The 13,737-nt window shown below is 37.1% G+C and overlaps 1 protein-coding gene across 5 annotated transcripts in view; it reads right to left on the bottom strand.

Moving 5' to 3' along the window:
- rptor (regulatory associated protein of MTOR, complex 1) overlaps positions 1–13,737 on the bottom strand; it is a 288,348-nt gene that overhangs the window by 137,355 nt on the left and 137,256 nt on the right. For all 5 annotated transcript variants that reach the window (XM_051898086.1, XM_051898081.1, XM_051898084.1 and 2 more), the window contains exon 7: positions 2,024–2,199. In XM_051898086.1, coding sequence (XP_051754046.1) covers positions 2,024–2,199 — 176 coding nt within the window. The remainder of the gene's footprint in view (positions 1–2,023; positions 2,200–13,737) is intronic.

The raw sequence follows: 13,737 nt of genomic DNA, 5'->3' as shown, positions 1-13,737 counted from the left end.
ACCGACACTCCGCATCCAACCTGACGGAGCTTGAGAGGTCCTGCAAAGAAGAAATGGAGAAACTTCCCAAAAATAGGTGTGCCAAGCTTGTAGCATCATACTCAAAAAGACTTGAGGCTGTAATTGGTGCCAAAGGTGCTTCAACAAAGTATTGAGCAAAGGCTGTGAATACTTAAGCACATGTGATTTTTTTTTTTTTTTTTAATAAATTTGCAAAGATTTCAAACAAACTTCTTTTACCTTGTCATTATGGGGTATTGTTTATAGAATTTTGAGGAAAATAATGAATTTAATCCCTTTAGGAATATGGCTGTAACATAAACAGTGAAGCGCTGTAAATACTTTCCGGATGCACTGTATGTAAACAAAAACCTTTATTTTGGATGTGATTAATCGCAATTAATCGTTTAACAGCACTAATATATATAGAATTTGTAGGAGAAGTGAAAAAAAAAACAGCTTTTCATTTACTTCAATATGAAAAATGAGATATCGTCGGAATCTGCATAAACAAAGGAACATAATGACACAAAAAAAAAAAAAAAAAAAAAAAATTGAAGAATGTTTCCAAAATGTAAAAGTTTTTGCAAAAAAAAAAAAAAAAAAAAGCCTGAGATCATGGTGTTGGAGAAGCCTACTGAGTTTCATTTCGATTGACCAAAGTTTGGCCGAGATACAGCCTCTGAACCAATTTTGGGTCTACATTGTAAAGTTTGCGACATGATAACATTTGAACAAAGATGAATAAAAAAAAAATCTGTTCAATAATTTCTGTGCAACTCGGTCCAAAGATCATCTGAGCCATTTTCGTAAGAATTGAGCAAAATTTGCAGGAGGAGTAGTGAAAAAACAGAATATTGTATTTTTCAAAATGGTCACTATGGTGTAATGGGTAGAGCCAATGTAAGGAATTAGGTGTACTGAGTTTTATTTTTCTAGAACAAAAGGTTCAAAAGTTATAACCATTTCAAATGTAAATTTTTGAACTGGTGGTGGTACTATAGATTTGGTCCTTGAGAGCCCAAAATTGGTAAAATCACTATTCATTAGCATCACTACAAGTGTGCTAATTTTCATCATTTTTTACATGTTCAGTTCATAGGACAGCCATAGACTCCCTTTCGGGAAGAAGAATAATAAGAAAGCTAACCATTCCTATAGTCCACCCTCCACCATCCTGAACCTATGATTTTCTCTGATTTAGATATCTGCACCCGATTGTCACATTACAGTTATTCTCAGTGTTAAGCATGACATGGACATTGAAGTTCTTTGGCAAATTGCATTTCCTTAATAGTCTAAACACAGGCTTTACTCCCTTCAAACTTAAATTGGAATGTTACTGTTACTGTCACTGCAACTTCCCAAACACACACAAGAAATGAAAAATGTTCACTTTATTTGCACTTTATACGTCCTGGTTAACTACTTCATTAAAACGCTCCCACGCAGTACTTTTCCTTTTCTTCCTTTTGTTTTGTTTTTAATTCTGCTAAAAAAAATAAAAAAATAAATATAAATAAATATAACCGTGATCCGCGCATCACTACTGCTCATGAAAAACTTCTGTATATTTGTTACACTCCACTCTGGAATACTTATTCCTACTGGTCAATTGTCAGATTCTGATGTCAAATATCTTTGTTCTGACATAATAAAATAACATAACATTTATTTATTTATGCAGTAATCAGCCGGTCATTACCTCAAAATCAACCTCTTCAGTAAGATAAAAAAATCCCTCCACAGGGTTTTATTTGCAAAAATGACTGGATAATTACACATGATCCCTTATTGATATATACAGTATAATGAGGGACTACACTGAATACTTAACCTTCATAAGCTATTCTCCGCTCTACTTTGTAGAGCATACGGGTCATAAAGAAAAGTAATAAATAAAAACAAACCAAAGCACAAGGGCTATTTTGATCAAAACACCTGGTTTGAGTTACATCATTCAAGTTGTACATAGGTATATGAGTGAATGCAATTGCATGCGTGTGTAATCAGCATATCTCACCAACGTAGGGCAATTTTGATTGGTGTAGTGAGGCAGGAAGTGAAAAGGTCAGCAGGGAGGTCAGGGTTCATGGGTAGGAGCTCACTGGCCTCACAGGCTGCCAACTGAATGCAGTTCTTCATAGAGGGAGGCAGGGGCATCTGAGCCAGCGGGTGGTTTGGGTTTATTGCAGCCACCTAGTAAAAGATAATGAGAACAAGTGAGCAGAAAGGTCCCACATAAATATGAAATTATGTTGTGCCGAAGTCAACATTCAATGTTGTTCTCCCTTACTGATGACTCTGATGTCTGAATGTGTTCAACAGACTTGCAGGACACAAACACCAGCTTGAGATCATTGGCTTTTTTTTTCTTCCCAGAATCTGTTCCCTGACAGAACATATAACACTTTTATGGACAGACTAGGAAAAAAAAAAAAAAATAAATAAAATATATATATATATATATATATATATATATATATATATATATATATATATGTGTGTGTGTGTGTGTGTGTTTTTTCCAAGACACATTTAGAAAATGTCTGGTTGAAAATTACTCATTTTGTGGTAAAGATTCTGGTCATATCATTTACCTCTAAGTAGTTGCAGGAAGCTGCTATAAGTGCTTTTTGTGTGTGTCTAACTCATTAAAGAAAGAAAAAAAAAAAAAAAAAAAAACAGGAATGTGCATAAAATGGCAATAGTATGTCCATTGGCAAGCCGTTATGTTTAGTGCATCTTAGTGGTGTATATTTTTGTTTTTCATCTTTTGGGATGCAAAGTGTACATAATGTCACACAAAAGGTGCAACACTGTGTGAAGCTGTGACAGGATATAAACATTTTAGCCCTTCCTTACATAGCCAACAATGTGACATTCATTATGTAGTAAGGTAGAATGGTAAATGATAATCAAGGTAGACACAGTATTTGCATGAATGCGTAAAGTCTTTTCTTCCCTCTTACATACACCAACCAATGTAGATTTACCAAATAATGGTTACACTATCTAAACCAATCAGGAGTACACATAATATAAATACTGTAATGTCATATACTGAAGGCACTGATTACTATAAACAGACTTGCTTGTTACTGTTTGTTACACCAGTGGGTGGTAGCAACCGACTGTATTTATGAATGAGTCATTACACCGTTCATTTAACCAATTCATTCAAAAACGCTGATTCATTCAAGAAAAGAAGAGTTGTGGTTATCTGAACTTTGAACACCACCTCAGCCAACAAAGCAATGCTGAAGCTGGTGCTTTACTTCATAGAGATCAATGCACTGGTTAACGATGATGGCAGATAAAGATACCGCTTTTCTCAGAGGACATGGCAAACAGTTTTTTTCCAGCACTACAACAGCATTAAATTAGAGTGAGACCGCTTTAGGCGCTTTGAACCGTGCCCGAGCGCGTTTGACCCCCAAAGCCTGGTTCGTGTGATCGCTCTGTTCCGTGCCCTGGCGCGGTTCGTTTAGCCGGCCCTGGCCCGCTTGGAAGAGCAGTGTGAGCGCTAGTCGTGCCAGAGCACGGAACAGTTACTACTTTTGTGCGCTACTGTCATCATTATGGCGGCAAACATCTTTATTACTGCTTTAGTAGTACACTTATCAATTAATGTAATTAATTTGAGTGTATTTGGGTTTATAATGGGTCTGATTCTCACCTTATTGATGAACAGGAATTGTAGTTCGCAAGTAAAGCTGCAAATTCCTCCATTAACGTCAGCTGCCTTTGTAATAATCCTCTGATATGTGCTATTGAAAATCGCTGTGCGGCATAAATTATTAATAGCCTATATATTAGGCAGTATCTTAGCTAAAGTGCATTTCTTCCTGTTTTCTTCCATTCAAAAAGTTGCATCGTATATGACGTAAGCGTGCTCCGGCCTGGAACGTTAAGTGCAGTGTGAGTGCAGGCCAGCGGGGGAGTGGGGAGGGGGGACAATCGCGCTCAGTCTCGGTTCAAGGCAACCGTGCCTAGTATGAGTACACCCTAAAGGTATTACCATCAGCAGCTAATTTAGCTTTTTTTTTTTATATATAAAATAATTTTTATTGCTCTAACTTTTTATTAATATTTTGAAATAATATTTTTATTTTATTTAATTTTTTTAATTGTAATTTTAGTTACTAGGGATGTAACGATATCACAATCTCATAACTGTTGCTTAGATGTATGAGGTATAGTATGACATGGGTCAAATGACCTTAAACTCCCTTATATAAAATAAAATAATTGTACAAGCTGGACCTTGACAAAGGTAACATCTATTATTATTATTATTTTTTTTTTATAACATTCTCTATGCTACTACCTACCTACCTCGTAGATTAGGTATTAATTTTAAAGTGCAAAAAACAGTCAAGTCAAGTTTGAATTCACAAAGGGATTCATAAAGACTTCGATTCATAAAGACTTCACTTGTTTCTGAAAGAATGATTCAGTGATAGATACATTTTTAACAGTGATTTGTTGCCATCTGGTGGCGTAACAATGCAATCGATACAGTCATTATTTGAAGCACCCAGTTACTTTCAAAAGATTTATTCTATTTTGACCAGTAACGTAGACATCAGCATTTATATATGAATAATAAACTTTTGTATACTTTTGTGATAATTGGAATATTTGTAACAGAAACAATGATACTGTGTGTTTGAAAAGATTATTTGTCAAGCTGTTTATATCTAAACATGACAACTCTCTCTACATCAGCGGCAGTGTGAATGAAGATTTGAATGTCATGATTTTAATTTTGTCAAAAGTTAATATACACAGGCAAATCATTGTCATTTAGGAATTAGATCATGTGGGTGTTGAAATCGAGAATGCAATCTTTTAAAGATTAATCGTGCAGCTTTGTGCACTCCTCTCTCTCTCTGTGATATCTGACATATATGAGTAGCGCGAGGGCTTTTCAGTGCATTAATTGCTAAAATATTGATGAGGTGAGACATCTCTATTAAAGGATACGCTCCTTGCACTTCACCCATCCATCACATCAGAACTGTTTTCGGAACCGGGCTGAAAAAAATATACACTTTTTTGCCCGGAAGACCTATCGTTTCATACAGTCATGTGACCACGATATTATTGAGACAATTTTGCTACTGTGATACCACAAAATTGATAATACAGTTACATCCCTATTAGTTACAAATGGTACTCAACCAAAATGTGCAAAATGTTGTTGGTGTTCTGTCATTTTCAGATAACTACTGCACATGACATGCAAAAAAAAAAAAGATAGGCCTATATATCTTTGAACTAAGAAATCTTAATTTTTATTTAATTTTTTACTTTATTCAAATGTGAGCACTTTGTATCATTTTGTTCCAATTATTTAAATTAAATAATAAACTAATACATTGTAACAGATTACCAGACTCAGAGACAGGATTATAGTCAAACCCAAACAGGTATTTATTGAACAGATGGAATGCACAGATGAAGCAGGTGAGTAATATCGAAGTCAGTGTTATTGATGACTGAGTAATAGTGATTAACAAAGTCCTTTCCTTTTGCCAGGTAGCTTGGAATGAGACAATAACCGGTGAGTGGAGGAGACTGGAGAGCACACACTTCTTGGATGGTTGGAACAGGTGAGTAGCGGAGCGGGGAACAGGTGAGGAAACACAGGTAGGTAAATTAGAGAGTCTTACTAGGAGAATGCTGGAGGAATACATGGAGATCTCAAGAATCTAACTGGGACAGGAGACAACTTCAGGAAAGTAGAGTGGGTAAGTAGATCAGGTAAAGAGTCATTAATCCACATTGGAGACCTGATGATGTGTGACGGAAGTGTGTGCTCTTATACTGTGGTTGATGTGCTGATGAAGGACAGGTGCAGATGATTAGAATTCCGGTAAGAGTGAATGCTGGCTGTGTGTGAAGGAGAACCCTGGTGACACGGTGACAGTACCCCAGTTCCATTATCCAGGATTAGAGGCAGGGTGGCTCATCAGTGGGACCATACTCTGTGGAGGAATCAGAGTTAGGAGGGTGGTAAGGCTTGAGGAGTGAAACATGAAACAAGCTTTGAATTCTATAGTGGGTTGGGAGGTGAAGTTTATACGTGTCGGGGTTAATTTGTCGGGTTGTGGAGAAGGGACCAATGTATCTGGGACTTAGCCATTTACTGGGCAGGCACAGTATGATGTCCCGAGTGGAGAGTGCCGAGTGGTACACACTGAAATGGGGTGAGAACAGATGCTGGCTGACGGAGAGTTTTGAGCATACTCGGTCCAAAGCAGTTCCAGGAGTTCTGGTGGCTGTGGTAGAAGGTTCTTAGGAATCGCCCAATCTCTTGTATCTTCCTATCTGTCTGCCTGTTGGTTTGAGGATGGTAACTGGAGGAAAGACTCACAGTCACACCTAGAAGAGTGAAAGAGGCTTTCCAGGACTGGGAGATAAATTGATGACCTTGATCGGAGACTATGTCTTCTCCTGCAAAGTTGTGCAAGACACAATTGAACATCATCTCAGCTGTTTCCATGGTCATAGGAAGACCCTTCCAGGGGCACGAGGTGGCAGGCATTGGAAAACCTATTGATGATGACCAGAATGCAGGTATATCCATCTGATGGTGGTAAGTCCATGATAAAATCCACTCCTAGATGTGACAAGGGCCAAAGAGGAACATGCAGCGGGAGGATCTTGCCAAATGGAAGATGACATAGACTTTTGGATATTGTGCATTCCTTGTATCCTTGGATGAACATTCTCATATCCTGTGCCATGCTGTGCCACCAGAAGCGATCTTGTAGAGGGTTTGATTGGTCCCTGGGTGGCCAGTGCCCAAGGAGGAATGCGTAGATGTGACCTGATGGGCACACCGGTGGAGTAGGCTCGGAGGCATTGGCTTCAGAGATCCTTTTGTCCAGGGACCACTAGATCAGCCTGACTATAAGACTGGATGGAATTACAGGCTCAGGATTCTCAGAAGTTTCGTCAGGAGTGTGGAGACGTAAGAGGGCATTGGCTTCCACATTTTTGGTTCCTAGACGATAGGAAATGGAAAAAAAACAAAATGGGCGAAGAAAAGGGCCTGGCCTGTTTGGGGTTTAACCTTTTTACCTCAAAGAAATACTCCAGATTACAATGGTCAGTGAGCACAGTGAAGGGATGTCAAGCCCCCTCCAGCCAATGCCTCCATTCCCCCAGAGCTAATTTGACAGCGAGGAGATCAATTTCCGATGTCATAATTCTGGTCCGCCAGGGTGAGTTTTCAAGAGAAGGCGGCACGTGGATGGAGTTGACAGGGCTACCCCTGCTGCTCTGATAGCACTGATGTTGATTATACATTAGCGGTGTAACGATTCACTCGTTTTCTCGATGCATCGATTACAAATCCTGACGATGCATATGCATCGATCTTGAAACGTGTTTTGAATCGTGAATCGTTAATTTCGGTTAATAATCGATGTGAAATGCTAAGAATCGGATTAATCGTGATTCTATAGCGATTCAGTGCTTTAAAATATATAAACATTAAATTACTACATGCACGAATTGATGGGAGACGTTGTGCGCTGTCATTCGCGCCCTCACAGCTCTCCTTCACAGATGCGCTGCACTCTTTACCGCCTTTCACTGGAATGCTCTCACGCTCCGTCTGTAGCTCTCATTGATACATTTTTGAGCAGCCCACGTTTGAGCTTTCCTCAGGGCAGACACTGCTATTCACATGAGACTGAGACTACTCTCATTAGAGTTACAAATGATTTGCTCTTATCATCAGATCGTGGTTGTATCTCTCTATTAGTGTTACTGGATCTTAGTGCATCATTTGACACTATCGATCACAACATTCTTTTAAATAGACTCGAAAATTATGTTGGCATTAGTGGAATTGCATTGGCATGGTTCAAATCATACTTATCTGACCATTATCAGTAGTAGTAAATGAAGAGATTTGTTTGTTTGTTTGTTTTATTTAATAAAATTTAAAACATAATACAAAAAAGTCTAAAAAAAGACTAGTTCATACACATTTCAAAATTGTTGAGGATAAAATACACAAAAAAGCCATTAGGCTTATTTCCATTGTGGTCCTCGGTATCTTAAAAAAAATTGGACGAACAAATCATTAATGGAGTGCAATTCACATCACGTTCAGTAACTCAGTACACACAAACTTCAAAGTTCAAACATCAATGATAAAACAACCATTTTTTTACTTCCTTTCTAAAAATACTCTCCTCTTGTATCTCTTGGATACACCTAGGTAATTTATTCCAAGCAACAGAGCTAGTAAATAAAAAATAATTTTTCCCCATTTCACTCTTAAACCTACAAGGATATATATCATTTCTAGTCGCCCTTGTAGAATGACAGTGAACCTCTCTTACAAATACATAATATTCTAACAGATACTTTGAAACCATTTTCTTTAATATCTTAAACACCATTACTAGTTTTTTTTTAAAAATACCCCTTTTTTCTACTTTTAAAAAACTAATTTTCCTATAATGTTCCTCTCGCAAATGCATCCATGGATGTACTTTCAAAATAACCCTACACAACTTATTTTGAGCAGTCTGCAATTTATTTTTTAATTTCCTTGAAATACCGCTATACCAAAAAATTGCAGCATAAATCAAAGTGTGTCTGCACTAATGCACCAGCCAACATTTTTAGAGTTTCCATATCTAAAAAATCTGCCTGTCTTGCTAAAAATTTTATTCGATTACAAATTTTTGAGTGAGCTAAAACAGCCATCTTTTCTCCTGTCAAATTACTATCCAAAACACAACCCAAATATTTTACTTCTCGTTTAGGTGCAATAATTTGATCTCCAACCTTTACCTCTAATCTACAACATTTTTTCAATTTAGCAGCTGAGCCAAATAATATAACTTCAGTTTTCCCCAAATGTAAAGACAGTTTATTATGGCAAAACCACTTAGAGACCCCTTCAGTCTCTCTACTTAATTCATATTCAATAACATCCTTCCTCTCATGAGAGACAATTACTGCTGCATCATCTGCATATAATAAAAGCTTATTTGAACAAGCCAAATTTAAATCATTAATATATAATAAAAAAAGTAAACAACTTTATACACTCCCTTGCGGAACCCCATATGAAATGTTCAAACAATCTGAAAACACCCCATTTAAATCTACTATTTGACACCTATTTTCAAGGTAAGACTTAATCCATTTACAGGCCATATTACTAAAACCCATCGCTTTAACTTTTAAGTGCAAAATACTGTGATTGACGGTATCAAATGCTTTTTGCAGATCTAACAGTACCATCCCACTTAACTTCCCTTGATCCATTTCTTTCCTTATATAATCCGTTAAAAATAAAATTGTTGTCTCAATGGAGTGTTTTTTCCTAAAACCAGATTGAAACTCATACAATATATTATGTTTGAGAAGATAGTCTTCAATCTGATCAAAAATAATATTTTCCATCACTTTTGATAAAGCACTCAGAATTGAAACCGGCCTATAATTATTACACTCAAACCTCCTACCCTTTTTAAAAAGGGAAATAACTCTTGCTTTTTTTAACTCATCAGGAACCTTACCTTGACAAATTGAAAGATTTATGATATGGGTAACCATTGGAGTAATAAAATTGGCTGAATATTTAAGAAACTTCACTGGAATATTATCTAACCCTGTTGCTTTTTTTACTACTTTTAAGATTTATTAATTTCTTAAAAACATTACTCTCCTTTACTTTAGTAAACAAAAAACCTCCCGGTATAATACCGCATTTAGCATAATACTCCTTAACTAATTTATCATTAAATATACCAATTTGTGCTGGAAGCTCATTTACCAATTTTTCTGCAACCGTAGTAAAAAATCTATTAAAATGATTTGCTATCTTTATCTGATCCGATATCAAACTTCCATCTACTTTAAGGCTAATTTTAGAACATTTTACCTTAGTCTTTTCCTGACACCCTGCTCTCCATAATTTTTGAGGATCTTGCTTCCTTTCACTAATCTTGTCCTTGAAAAAAAATTTTTTTTGCCTCTTTTACCTTATCTCTTACTTCGTTCCTTTTACATTTAAATACCTCAAAGTTATCATTATTTCTATCCCTTTTAAAAGCCTTAAAACTGTCATTACGCTCCTTAATTGCCTTTAAAATACTATCATTCACCCAAGGTTCAGTCCTTTGCTTAATCCTTATAAGGTGCAACCTTATTCAAAACTTCTAAAAAATAACTTAAACCTTTCCCAGGCCACATCATCACACTGCAACACCTCAGTCCAATTAACCTTACTAAGTTTTTCTATAAAATCTTGTGGACTGTATTTTTTGAGAGATCGCAATTTTACTGTATTATGTTGTCTTATAGCCTCTCTCCTAGATTTCCTAATTACATATACTATACAATGATCACTAATACCAGCATCCAAAACACCACTTCTGCAAATCTTAGAATTGTCAGATACCAATACAATGTCAATGACAGTTTCAGTTTTAGACGTAATTCTAGTAGGATCCACAATAATCTGTTTCAACGCATATGATTCACAAAATAAATTAAAATGTTTATAAATTGAAGTATCATGTTTTAGCATATCCGTATTTAAATCCCCCATGATTATTATCTCTTGTCCAATGTTAAAACTAGAAGCACTTAAAATCTCATCAAGTCTCTCATAAAAGTCATTTTGATCAGGTGGGCGATAGCAAATACCCACTAAAATCGGTTTACTCTTGGGTAAAAAAAATGTCCAGCCAAACAGCTTCAATAGCGGCACTGTCCAAATCTTTTCTCTCCTTAAACACAACATCTGATCTAATAAATGCACATACTCCACCACCTTTATGATTCCTACCGCTTCTTACCAAACAATAATTTGCTATATGTATTCTCTGCGTGCAATATTGAGACATCCAGCCATGTTTCACTGCAACCAAACAGACACTTTGGATTCCTGACATAAATGCCACAATTCACTTATCTTTGGAAGCAGACTCCTAACGTTGAGATGAACCATGTGCAATCCCTTTAAGGTACCGATGTCCCTCATTTCGTTGATCTCCGAAGTCATTTGATCCCGTGAAAGCTGTACGTCTTCCTCAACAGACTTTTCCACAGCATCGTTGTTTCCTTGAACAGTTAATCCACGGATGGTAAATCATCGAAAAAACAACACTCTTCCCAAAACCGACATGTTTATATCCAAATCGTATTTGTTTATCTTCTCTCCCAATATTAAAATAAACTTCATCCACTTCTTTCAAATGATTAAAATTTAAAAAAGTATACAATAGTGAGAAACTGAACAGTGATATTAAAACTCCACACCTGCCTGCCGCCATGTCATATCGATCACAAGTTCATACTGATCACAAGTTCAATATGGAGTACTGCAAGGCTCAGTACTAGGACCGTTGCTTTTCACTCTGTACATGCTACCCTTGGGAGATATCATTAGGAAGCATGGCGTTAGTTTTCACTGTTACGCTAATGATACTCAGCTCTATATTTCTTCACGCCCTGACGAAACTTACCAATCCACAAAATGAATGGAATGCATAGCTGATATAAAAAATTGGATGACCAGTAATTTCCTATTACTAAATTCAGAAAAAACAGACTGCACGTAATAACCTAGAATACTGTCTAACTCTTGATGGATGTTCTGTTAAGTCTTCGTCATCAGTTAGGAACCTGGGTGTGCTCTTTGATACCAATCTTTCATTTGAAAGCCACATTTCTAGCATTTGTAAAACCGCATTCTTCCATCTTAAAAATATATCTAAACTACGACATATGCTCTCAATGACAAATGCAGAACAGTTAGTTCATGCGTTCATGACCTCAAGGCTAGATTACTGTAACGCTCTCCTGGGTGGTTGCCCTGCTCGATTGATAAATAAACTACAACTCGTACAAAACGCAGCAGCTAGAGTTCTTACTAGAACCAGGAAGTATGACCATATTAGCCCGGTTCTGTCAACACTGCATTGGCTTCCTGTTAAACATCGTATAGATTTTAAAATCTTGCTAATTACTTACAAAGCACTAAATGGTTTAGCTCCCCAGTACCTGAGCGAGCTCTTAATGCATCATAGTCCTTCACGTCTATTTCAATCTCAGAATTCTGGCCAGTTGATAATACCTAGAATATCAAAATCAACCGCAGGCGGTAGATCCTTCTCCTATTTGGCACCTAAACTCTGGAAAAATCTTCCTAGCATTGTTTGGGAAGCAGACACACTCTGTCAGTTTAAATCTAGACTAAAAACGCATCTCTTTAACCTGGCATACACAACACATTATCAATTTATGTTTTCAAATCCGTTAAAGGATTGTTAGGCTGCATAAATTAGGTCAGCCAGAACCGGGAACACACTTCCTATAACACCAGATGTACTCGTTACATCAAAAAAAGAATGGCATCTACGCTAATATTAGTCTCTCTGTTTATCCCGAGGTTTACTGTAGTCAGCCGGATCCGGGCCGTATCCAGGTGAGATCAAGGACCTGCGCCTTGACATGACGACAACGCAGCCCTGAAGTGTCAGCAGAGATTGAGTCAACTAGATCATCTACTGTGAAGGCCTCATCGACACGACAGCCAGTCGCACAGATCCTCAGCAAACCGTCCATACCGGCGTGATGAATATGATCCTCAACTGGATGGAACTGGATATAAATACTTTGACTGTTGCGATCCCAATCGGACTTATGATAGCTGCCTGAATCATAATCATGCACTGTTCGCTGCTGGCCCCCCGACTGAGCCTGGTTTCTCCCAAGGTTTTTTTCTCAATTTTAACACCTGTTTGCCACCTGATGTCACATGTTGGACTTTGGGTTCCTTGCCGCTGTTGCCTTTGGCTTGCTTAGTTGGGGACACTTGACATTTGATATTCAACAATGTTTTGATCTGCCTGCATTGACACCATTGTATGCGAACTGAACTGAGCTGGATGATGACATCACTGTTTACGCCAGTGCTGATATAGATAAATTAACTAAATTAATAACTATTGATTCTTACAACGGAATGAATCAATACTGAATTTACTTAAGCTGGACAATGACACCATTTTCTTTAAGAGTTGCTGTGCAGCCAAAATTATATACCAGTTATCACTGTAAAGTTGCTTGACATGAGCAGATGACAGTCTCTATCGAGACAGCAATATGAGTCAAACCGCTCAAGCCATTGATAAAGCTGCCAAGTCATTGCGTGGTCACTACTGTTGAAATAAAACACTTTCATTGTGTGGAAAGTCACCATTATTTTCTATAAAATAAAATACTGAAGTTTTACGGAAATGGGTCATACCATTGACATTACCTGAGCAGTTGAAGTAAAACCCCGCTTATTCAAGGGCGCGCATTTATTGCATGGACGGAGCAAACACATATTGTAAGCATCTAAATGCATACGCAAAGTTCCAATGAATGAATAAATGAAATTTAACTTAATGTTGTTAAACTGAAACTGCTGAAATAACTACAACATTAAGAACACTGAAATAAGAGCGTACGGTTTATCTATCAATCAGATGCGCATTCAAGTTGTGTTCGTTCCTATAGCAACAGCACGTTTTCTTTCAGAATCATCATAAGGAAAATGTTCTGTATAAAGAGAACAAAGAGGGCTTTTATAACTATTCCATGAAGAAAAGTTAGTTTAGGATTAGTTGGGAAGTGCATGATATTCTAAGGTAGTCTCTCCATGTAAGCATTAGTATGTTTAATGTACCTGAAACACTTTAATAA

The sequence above is a fragment of the Ctenopharyngodon idella genome, chromosome 6 (genome assembly GCF_019924925.1).
Source record: "Ctenopharyngodon idella isolate HZGC_01 chromosome 6, HZGC01, whole genome shotgun sequence".
Lineage (NCBI taxonomy): Eukaryota > Metazoa > Chordata > Actinopteri > Cypriniformes > Xenocyprididae > Ctenopharyngodon > Ctenopharyngodon idella.
This window is presented reverse-complemented; position numbering and strand designations above follow the sequence as displayed.